The sequence below is a fragment of the Nanorana parkeri genome, unplaced genomic scaffold (assembly GCF_000935625.1).
Source record: "Nanorana parkeri isolate BGI_ZX_2015 unplaced genomic scaffold, ASM93562v1 scaffold1353, whole genome shotgun sequence".
NCBI lineage: Eukaryota > Metazoa > Chordata > Amphibia > Anura > Dicroglossidae > Nanorana > Nanorana parkeri.
In genome coordinates, this window is record NW_017307621.1 from 386460 (window position 1) to 398171 (window position 11712).

Genomic DNA, 11712 nt, shown 5'->3' on the forward strand with positions numbered 1-11712 from the left:
AAAAAACAAAATCAAACAATGGTGATTGTGCAAAAAAAAATCCTTCAGATGATTCGCAGCCAATCTGCATATAACTCTCAGGTAAGGATAATCACACAATGCAGGCAGACCTTCTCTTTTCTCTTTAACTTTCTTTCATCTTAATAATAATAATTCCATACAAAGTATGTCATTCTGTTGTGTTAGATTTCTAGACAATACTGTGAACAGATTTCTTTGGGGAATTTCCAATAAAATATTAAACTTTTCATTTGTTCCCTTTTCTTGTAAAGGAATAGAAGTTGAAATTCTAGATTTACAACGATGACTTTAACCTTGTTTCAGTGATTTTCACTTAATTGACTTTGCCTGTGATTACCAGGGTCATGACATCTGTCTCCTCTGAGATTCATACATCATGCTAAACAGATTCTCTGCTAGTGCAGACCTCAGTCACTTTCCATGTGTAAGAGCTACATAGACCTCATTTTACTGTAACAGATGAGGAGCATTGCAAGAATGAGGTACCCTACCATATGTCCAAGTGTAAATGGTCTGGGTGGTAACATACAAAATTCATTATTTCACAATAATTTTGTCAATATGACAACTACTGTGGTACTAAATGACAATTAAATGTAAACAGAGATTTACTGTACATTAAACAAGTATTAAAATGTCACTAATACCATGTCAACTCACTTTTTTTTACTGCCCTGTTGTATTATTCTTTGATATATTTTTTATTTTTTAAATACAATTCAAATATAAATCTTTGAGGATATTGTAAGAACTGAACATACTGAACCGAAGAGTGTTACCAGGGAGGGGAGACATTTCCTATACAATGCCTGTCCACTAAACCATCTGAAAAACTCCTTGACCCTGGCATATTTTGGTCTAATATTAATATACTGTGCTACAACAGTGGGAATCAAGCATAAAAAGTGCAGATGAGCTGGAGGTGTTGTCAATACTGGTAACCGATATGGTATTAGTGTGGCTTTTTCAGTATGAAGAACAGATGAAATTAGAACAACACTTTTCTCCCCTTTGGTTTCTGTACTTTTGCTACGAGCAGGGCCATTCTAAGCCTTTTGTATGGTATTGGACTGTAATTGTACTGTCTCTCCATATTTTTTAAAGTGCTGTGCAAACTGTTGATGCACTATACATCCTGTATAAGAATAATTGTTATTATAATAATAATAATAATAATAATAATAATATTAATATACATCACCACTACTATTTCATACGCGTACATACCATTAGACTATAATCTCCATATTTGACTCCATGTTTCATTAGTAACACTTTATATTTTGCTACTGAAATGAACAACCTACACATATTAAATGTAAGAGTTCAGATTTGGGAAACGATGGTGTGGAAGGCTGTGTCAGCCACTTGCTTCTTATATCTCTTCAGAGTGGGACTTGCAATGGCAATAGCAGGTATGTGGACGCAGGAACTCAAACATGAAGATCTTTCGACTGGAAAATGTGAAAGATATTAAAAAGTGTTAAGTGATTTGTTCCTCTTTGGCACCTACCAAAAACTATTATATCAGTTTTTAAAGTGGAAGTAAAGCTAGTTAAGAAAAAACTGGTCCCCAGCAGCTTTTAGCTATAATGTGCTAGTATGCACAGCATATTAGCACATTATGGCAGACTTACCTGCCAAAATGATCCCTTCCAGCACTTCTCCCTCACTGGCACTTACATCTTCTCCCTAGTCTTCTTTGGGGGTTTGAGCGTTTGGCCTCTTGATTGTCTGTGTCCCAGTGATGTAACTCTGCGCATGGTAGTTACTTTATCTCCGTATGCCAGGTCTGTGTGCTGAGTTGCACATGCGCAGCTCACTGTACAGGTAAAAAAAATTGCTGAATGGTAGAAAGAAGTGTTTATGGCAGAAGAAACCTATGCAGTGTCTTGTGCCATTGAAAGACTGCAGATCACATTTTTTAACCCTCACTTCCACTTTAATGCCTGCTCCTTTAAAACACACATATATACTCATTTGTAGCCCACATAAGAACATTACCAGGAAAGGATTTTAGTTTACAGCATTGTTGTTTGTATAACATGATTTTCATTCTAAGACATATTTTACCTTGAATGACAGTAATGCCTGTACAATATTTACTGTACTTTTTTTTATTACAACTTAGTTGCTGAGGTCACAAACACACAACTAAAAAGTGAAGTGCATGTGAGCCCATGTAAGGTGAATGTGACATTAGAGATGTATAGCTCTGATCTCTGTGACAGAGGTAGGCGTTCCAGGCAATAAAACAGGAGGAGAATGATCTAACAAGCACAGAGCTCAGCTCCTCCTGACAGAGGAAGGATTGTACTGAAATGACAACAGTGAGTGTGTCTGCCGCACTAAAGCCTACAAAGTCAACTAAAAGATATAAAAGTGTCAGGAGGAATACCAGCATCTACCAAGCCCCCCCACAGAGGTAAGCTAGATGTTTATTTTCTATGACATCTTCTATGCATTGAGTGTTGTGGTATAGTATTATTATCACTCAATGTTGTGTGTCATTCGCCTCATGTGATAAGCTCATATGTCTCTAACATAAAACTATACAGTACATTCATAAACTGTATGCACTTTTTTCAGGGAAATACTTTATTTAAAAAAAATCACAGCTTTGTGAAAGAATATTTGAGCAAACACTAAAATTATACCTCTTGTTGAATACAGCATTATCTAAAATGATATACCGAGTAAAAGACATTGTCCATTTTTGTGTATTTTATTATGTGTATATAGATTTTTTTAAATAATAATTATAGTATTCCAGTTTGGTTGTACAATTAAAAGTTTTTGAAATATAAGTACAGTAGTACATTTTAATGAACTGATGGATTCAGCACCTAGGACAGCACATGGTCTATAGCTGATACTCTATGATAGCTATTAGGATGTGCATTTAGGTCTTCTGTTTTCCCTTTAAATCATTTTAATTAAGTTTTTAATCAACATGAGAATACAGTTTATAGGCATGAGGTTTATTTATTAAAGGCAAATAGGCTGTTCACTTTGCAAGGGATTTCTTCATTAGCTCAGTAAATGAGGCGAATCTCTGCTGACTTCCATCATTCAATTTAAAAGCAAAAATGCTGTTTTCTTTGTTTTGTTTTATTTCTTCTTGTTTGTGATTGGCTATTCTTTGCAATGTGAATTTTCACCACATTTTCTAAGCTATGGGAAACTTCCCCTACAAAGTAAGCATTCTCTTGCAAAGTGAACAGCCTATTTGCCTTTAGTACATAAAACACATAGGGGGGGGGGGGTTATAAAAAATGGAGCAGGCAGAATCTGGAGCAATTGCCCTGGACAACCAATTAGCTACTCTCTTCAGTTTGTTCAGTTAAGATTTGAAAATAAAAGAGAGAAGCTGATTAGTTATCATGCGCACCTGCTCCAGAATTTGTCTGCTCCAGTTTTGATCAATTCCGCTCATAGTGTTTAGGCATATTGCAATGCTCTGTAAACATAAAAGAAAAAATATGAAGTACATTGTCCAAGGCATTTTTTAGGTGACAGACACCAAAGACTGCAGCAGATACAACTAAAAAATCAGAGATGTATTAGATTTTGGGGTGGTAAGGCATGTCATATCACTTGTAAGGGTACTTGGGTCAATTTGTTTGTCACACCATAAATCATAGAATCGATTTGACAAAAATACCTTACCAAAAGAGTAAAGCTACGCACTGGAAACAATAACACATTTTTGTATCCTTTGTAGAATATTATGCCAGTGATGGAATACTTTTAAACAGGTCAGTTTTATTTTAACCATAGTTTGTTCTTGTAGCATTTCAGATGAAGATGAAAATGCAGAAGGGAAAGAGGAGAGCAATGACCCAGAAACAATCTTCCAGAATATTCAGATGCAAAAGGAAATTGTTGCAAATATTCGATGTAGACCCTGGCCAATGCGACAAAAGCTACGCTTACTCAAGTATGTTTTTATTTGCATACCATGATGACATTGACAAGGATATACACATATGATGCATACATGGTGGAAAATAGTGCACTTAAAGTTGCATGTTAAGAAATGGATGGAAAGTAAGGGATTATAGAGACATTTATACGAAGCAGTGGCTTTGGAACCACATATCACATAACCTTTAGTAGGTTCGCATTACCTGCCACATTTATAACTTTGTGTGCTATAAAGTAGCCACAGCTCCAAGCTCACTCCCATGATGGACTACAAGCTCAATACAAATTAGTAAACTAAACGTGATATTGTAGACCATCAAGGGAGCAAGCTTGGAGCAGTGGCTACTTTACAACACACACAGGGACCATGGGGGACAAAAGTAGCCACACTCCAGAAGGAAGGACAGTGTCAGATTTAACCTCTATATATGGAAAGGCTTCTTTACCCTAAGAGCCACTTTTAGTGTCACTTTAATATAGGAATCAAGTCATACATAGGTTCATAGGTAACACACTATAGTATATACTACTATTCTGCCTTTATTTATTGCTACATGCCATTATTTGATTTGCTAATGATCGACAAAAAAGTGTCAGGGAAAATCAATATATATTTATAAGCTTGAGGTAGACCTGTCCATTAGTAAAAAACAGTAATGCACTTTGTCTACATCCAACAGACAGGCTAAAGAGATTGTGTTGAAATATGAAGGACGCCTAACCAGAACACGAGGCTACCAGGCAGCTGGAGCAGAGGTGGGATCACGCTGATAACAATTATAATGTTTCCTATGATAAGCCATATAGGATCTACCAGTAAAAAAGCCTGGTACTTGTGGCCCATTGCTTTACTCATTTGTATACAAGGTAACCCCTAGTTTCTGAAGCGTATGCATCATTTGTTTTAGGGGTATTCATGATCCATTAGCTGCACTGCATGATTAATACTTCTTAGTGCAATCTGTCTACATGCAGTTGAAGGATCTGTTGATAAAGAGGTCCTTTAGGACCTGATAGAGTATTGACTTATGACACTCAGCAAGTTATTATGTTCACTTTGTGATATGTAAGTAAAATGGCTTCTACATGCTGAAGTGCTAGTGCTGAGACTGTTCCCCCATAGTTTATCTGATATACCTAGTTGATAATGCTGCTAATTATTTGTGAAAGGGATTCTGGCGCAAGGTCCCTGAAAAGACATGTTTGCAGCACTCTGCTGGTGCTAATGATTAGCATGCTTTATGATTAGGTGTTAAAGCTGAGCTGTGGGCACAAAAAGTTTCATTCGTTGCTTTTTTTAGATGGATTTTTCAGGTATCCAAAGTGTAATCACAAAAAATGTATTGACATGAAAAAATGTAAAGAATAATACATAAAATGCATAACAATCATTTTCCATCAACAATTAAAAGGTAAAATGTCGTAAAACGTATATATAAAATACATGGTCCCGTACATATTCACATTTCTACTGTGCACATCGACCCTGCGTCTACTTCCTTCATAACATAGCCAATACAGATAGTAATGAACTGTCACCAGATCATACAGAGTATCAATAATTGTAGAATGCGTCTAAGAGGGTCGGGAGATACTGTATTTGGTGCAAAGTGATTTGTGACAGTATTACAGGCGCTATCTACTTCCTCAGACTCAGATGCCCACTGTCTAAATTATATGTAACCTAGAAGCCAGAGATGTGCATCACCCCCTTTCTCCAAAAATGCATGCGGACGGTCTGACCTGCCTTCCAGGGCACATCAGAAACGCACCCCCTGTATCTGTGCTGTGTCCAAGGGACAGTTGAGAAGCAGGGTGCGTCAAACAGGAAGACCCAGGGGAAATCTAATACCAACGCTGGACAAGAGGTCTGGCGTTGGCATTGGATTTCCCTGTGTCTCCCTACAGGCTGCCTGTAGAAAACTACAGAGGGGGCAGATACAAGACCATTTACCCTGCACAAGGAGAGAGCAGCAGTAACTGGTCTTTATTACAGGAAGCTCCTGCACAGAAGCAAAGTTTCACACTGGATTACTGCACATACTGTATGTGGAAAACACACAAATCACACCAAGATTCAAGTAAGAATACACACGCCTCTTGAATTTAGACAATATTGCCTTATCCTGGAGTTCAGCTCTAATGTTCAAAACGCATTTAAGATGAGTGCGTGCGAATTCTGTAATCAGTGCAATTTGTTATACATTGATTAAGCTTCAGAAGCACAGCATTCAGGGATTCTATCCATCTTCATGAATTCTAATAGTTACTGTTGTCCAGAAATAAAAGGAGTAGAATTCTGACTTGGCTTTTTCATGTGGAAGAGGGAAGATATTGAAGCTAAAACTATGGCAGCCGTCATTATTGAGTTTCTATTTCACAAGCCAGCTCACTGACCTGGAACTAGACTGGAGGATGGCAGTTCAGAATTTCAGACTTCAATGACTGCATGCTTGATGTCAGTGACTTCAAATATAGCAAAACCAGGATAACAGTCCTGTAGTTTGAACTTCTTAAAAAGCAATGGCAGCTTCCATATTTCTGTTCTCACATGCTTACTGTATAAACATTTAAAGTGAATTCTGAATGTTGTTATCCGGAATACATTGTGTACCTGCATTATCAGATGTTATAAATCCTCAGCAATCTGCATCAATGTAAGTATGCATCCCTCTCATAGATACTGGGTGAGGAGGATTTACTGAAGGACTTGAGAATCTTCATACAATGTATTCAGTTATCCAATCATGGGAAAAACAAATTCCTGTTTCACATATTACACATAATTGGATAATTAAAGAAGAAATTTGCACAATCTTATGTATGAAGATTCTCATCGTAAATGACTTCATGAAATTTGCTAGCAACATTTGCTAGAAATTTGCTAGCCGCTCTTCCTGCCACCTTCCCTATGTGACCCAAAGAGATGCCTCCTGAGGCTTCAGGCTGCCTCATTATAGGGACGGCTCTGTGCACAACATACTAATACAGGTGTAGGCAACCTCAGCACTCCAGCTGTGGTGAAACTCCAAATCCCATCATGTTTCCACGAGTAATGCCTGTGGCTTTCAGAGTCTTGCAAAGCCTCATAGGACTTGTAGTTTCACCAGAGCAGGTGTATAGATGTTGCCTACCTCTAATACATATCAAAGTGTATGTGAAGCTGATTTCTTTGTAGTTTTAGATTGAGTGGTAAAGGGCTACAACCTCTATCAGGTTTTTTATTTTATTTTGTTATTGCTGTCTGTGTTGCCACTGGGGAGATTCACAAATTGGCTTGTCCTGGTGACTATTGTCACAAATACTGAAAATCCAAGAGAGAGGAAGAGAGGGAAAATCATCCATTAGAGGCACCTGTTCTGAGGCGTGTTCAGTTGCTCAGCTTCTGCGAGTGTTGAGTTAGCAAACCGCCGCCGAAGGCGCTCAGCACTGCTAACTTAGCAGCGGAAGTGAATGTGGATGCAGAACGCTGAGTGTGACGGAAAAGGTGGGGACAGAGCACCAGTGGCCATTTTAACTTGGGTACGCCTGGCAGCGCTGGAGAAAGGTGGCTGGACCCTGGTGCAGGAAATCAATTCAGTGTGGGAACCTGTTCGGCCATTCACTTCAGGCTTGTGCGGCTGATTTCAGCCCTATATCGCAGTGGTCCCCAACCCCCGGGCCGCGGCCCGGTACCGGTCCGCGGATCAAATGGTACCGGGCCGCAGGCGAAGCAGCTCTCCCAACTCTGCTCTGCCCAGCTCCGTGTCACAGACTTTACTGCGGTTCATTGTAAAAACTTTGTACAATGAACTGCAGTAAAGTCAGTGACACGGAGGAGGGACAGCTGTATGTTCCGGGCCTGAATGCCCATCGTGGTAGACGGGAACAGGGACGGAGCGGCAGGGGGCGCAGACAGGAGATGAGGCGGACGCACTAGCTCAATGCTAGAGCGGCAGCAGGAGGAGGCGGGGACGGAGCGGCAAGGGGCGGAGACAGGAGATGGGGCGGAGACAGGAGATGGGGCGGACGCCCGGGAGATCGAAGAGGTGAAGATGGAGGAGACTGGAGGGCAGATGACGGTAGCTGAGGAGGCGGGGAAAGGCGGAAGATGGAGGAGACGTTGATTGGGTGCCGAGGCAGCGGAGGAGGCCTTTTTCCCAGTGCCAGGTAGGAGGACGACTGTGCTGGCAGGGCCCAACATAGATTCTGCACAGCCCCACTGAGATAAAAAAACAGGTAACCAGGGACGTCTTCTGTAATTACACACAGAACCCGTTGGAGCTGCTGTGATTTTACAGCAGCTCCACCCGGGGTGTCAGTGTACTGAGGAGCCCCGGTGTAATGACAGAAGGTGTCCCTGGTTACCAGGTAACCAGGAACGCCTTCTGTTATTACACACAGAACCCGTCGGAGCTGCTGTGATTTTACTGCAGCTCCGATGGGTTCTCAGTGTAATGATAGATCAACGTCTGTGGTTACCTGGTAACCAGGGACGCTGATCTCTCTGCAAGTGGCCGGAGCCAGAAGCAGGCTGTCGGCCAGCTTCGAATTACCCCTGGGCTCACTCGAGCCGAAGCATATGCCTTCGGCTCGACTGAGCCCCTCGGCCAACTTCGGGGGCTGTATGGGCTATAGTGAATAGCCCGCACAGCAGCCCTGAACAGAAGGGGACCTGGAGCCAAAGCTACCCGAAGGATCAGCCGAAGCTACGACTAGATCCTTCGGTAGCTTCGTGAATAGACCCCTTAATGTTTTAGTAGACTAGCACACCAAATAGCTTCAACGCAAGAAATATGTATCTTTATTTCCTCGATGTGACTGTCATTTTTAAATCTCATTGGACTCAACTTAACATAACTGTAATTTTTTTAAAACTAACCTCAACCTGGTGTGTTAGGTTTGTGAATTGAGCTTAATGTCTCTTTAAACTGATCACGTACACACACATAAAATATTTAAAGGAGAACTATGAGGTAAGTGATTTCCACTCATCCTCATAGTTAGAGCCAAACTGTGACAAAGAAGGGATTCCCCCTTCTCCGATCTTCTAGTGCTGAGTGGAGGAACCAACAGGGAGGGGGCAGGCACAGCTGGCTCTGCCTCTAGATAGGCAGAGACAGCTGTCACTCACGCAGCTGGGTGGATCACGACAGTATTGTCGTGATCCGTCCCGGCTGCGGCGCTCTCAGTATATCGCTGGCAAAAGACCGCGATATACTGAGCTTTGACTCACGGGAGGAGGTTAGTATATGTCCTCCTATGACCCTAAAGAGAACTATGGGGAAAAACACTTACCCCATAGTTCCTATTGTAATGTACATTGATAGCTCTTATTTACCCTGTACCTACTGTATACGTTGTTTCCCATGGCCATGGTAAGAGAAGCATACTGCATATATCGTTGCTTAGAACAAACAGAGCTGACCATTTACATTTTGTGACCGGAATAATTTAGATTGTGGTAATATTGCTCCTATAAAACATCTACTTTCAATTATACACATTATAAAGGACTTTATTACCTCTGTATACAGCTGAGCTTTCACTCCATCCCTGATACTACATAACAGAATAAACAAATTTTTATCAGTGCTAGCCCAGGCCTCTTCCAGTGACATCTATGTGTAATTTATATGTTGTCAATTTAACCTACTGACTGCTCTTTAGTACAAATAAACAACAGCTCTCAAATGAAAGAACCCGGTCCAGCAATTTCTATGGCTGCTAACCGCCTACGTTAATTCTTTGTTTAATTAAAATACTTCAGTCACACAATAAAATTTGAAATAGCTCTGTAAAAATTAATTAACTTTCCCATGTTGATTTATGGAGCAGCTATGCACTGAATTCCCAGGGCTGCTTTATCAGTAGGAAATACAGCAATTTGTATGTTTGCTAAAAGCTTTTGGAATACATTTTGTGTAAATATAATAAGAATCAATAAAAAACATAAGACCAAAGCTTTCCCATTTCTAAACTGACTGCCAATTATAAATGAGTTTAAAAATTACATTTTCATCATTTATACATACAGTAGCACTGCAACTATATTGATAGATATGCTGTTTATGAAAAAAAAATATGATTCTAATAGCAAAACATTTTTTTACAAGTCTTTTCATGCAAATTTATAAATCTTGACAACTCTTTAGCATTTTTGAAGCATATGTAAACCCACACACTAAAATCTAATATGAGCTTTAACATGTTTATATAAGTAAAGTCATTAAAGTCATTTAAAGTGATATTAAAGCTAAAAGGTTTTTATAATGATGGGAAGAGGTCCCCGAGCATAGTCTGAACATAGCCTTTAAGATCGGGTGAAGATACCGTTTCGGGCACGTCCCTTAGTTTGACATTATTTCGTCGAGCTCGGTCTTCTATATCCGCCATTTTGTCTTTAAGACGGTGAACCTCGTCTGCCGTGGTTTTATGGGCATCTACACGCTCGTTATGAGCTTGTAGTGAAACCCATTTTGGTTTCCATGAAATCAACTCTATCTCCCAAAGTATTAAGTTCAACTGTAAACTTGTGAATGAGGGAAGTAAAGTCATCATGTAATGAATTACGGAGAGATAGAAGCATATCTTTTAGAGTGGTGTCCATGACAGGCTGATTAGATGTAGGGTATGCATAAAGCAGTGCATTGTTATCATCAGGATTGTCAGCAATATCAGCAATAGAGGATGAAGAGCCTCTGCTTACCTCCCTTGCCCTGGAGTTCGGAGTGGCTCTCTTTGATTTCGGCTTCACAGGACTGCCCTGGGTGGATGAGTTTGCACTGCCCGAATTTTCATCCAGGGTTGCAGTAGGCGCCGCGAGCAGCTTTCTGGTCTCATTCGTGGGGGCAGAGGAGGATGATCCTGCCGTGCGGGACGAACCGGTGCCATCTTTCTGGCATCCATGCGGCCCCGCAGTTTTGAAGAAGTCGGGCAGTTTCCTCGGTCCCCCTTTGTGTTTTCTTTTACTCATCCTCTTCCTGGGTGATACTGGAAGGTGTAGGTGTAAAAATCAGGCGCTGGCGTTCCCTTGTGACGTGTCGCTAAACACTGCTGAAGAAACGGAACCGGAGCACTTCTCCTAAGCGGCCATCTTCCACCACGGTCGGCCAAGCCCCCCAAGTTAAAAGGTTTTTAAGCTATTTCAAATGCTGATGAAATCATTTAAAATGGGTGCTGATTCTTGATGTTTAAAATTTTTAGTTTCCTGCAGAATCAGCTGCTCCCCTGAGCACTGGCCATGATATCCTGTTTTAGAGTGGCTTGCAGTGTCCTATGAAGCCACCCTTGTGTGTGCCAGTAAGCTGTGTGTGTCTCCACAAGCACATAGAGGGTTATTCACAAAGCTGCCAAAGGATCCAGCCGTAGCTTCGGCTGCTCCTTCGGCTTGCTTCGGTTACGGGACCCCTTCAGTTCACTATAGCCTGTACAGATTGGCCATACAGATTGTACATAGTTGGCCGAGCGGCTCAGTCGAGCTGAAGGCATATGCTTCGGCTCAACTGAGCCGAGGTGAAAGGCCAAGCTGGCTGAACGGCCGGCCATTGGTCGGTTGACAGCCTGCTACTGACAGCTGGGCGGAACCAGCCATCATCTCACGGCTGGCTCCGGCCACTTGCAGATACAGATCAGCATCCCCTGGTTACCAGGTAACCAAGGACGCTGATCTGTCATTACACTGAGAACTCGGCACAGCTGCCGTGATATCACGGTGGCCCCGCCGAGTTCTCAGTGTGTAATAACAGTTCAGCGTCCCCTGAGCGCCCCCCCCCCCCGGGGCCC

The 11712-nt window shown here is 41.3% G+C and overlaps 1 protein-coding gene across 1 annotated transcript in view; it reads left to right on the plus strand.

Moving 5' to 3' along the window:
• The first annotated feature begins 2342 nt into the window (after positions 1–2342).
• The window catches only part of TMC3 (transmembrane channel like 3), a 57195-nt gene continuing 47825 nt past the window's right edge, over positions 2343–11712 (plus strand). The window contains exons 1-3 of the mRNA XM_018569549.1: positions 2343–2446; positions 3815–3961; positions 4629–4704. Of these exons, the coding sequence (XP_018425051.1) occupies positions 2343–2446; positions 3815–3961; positions 4629–4704 (327 nt within the window). The remainder of the gene's footprint in view (positions 2447–3814; positions 3962–4628; positions 4705–11712) is intronic.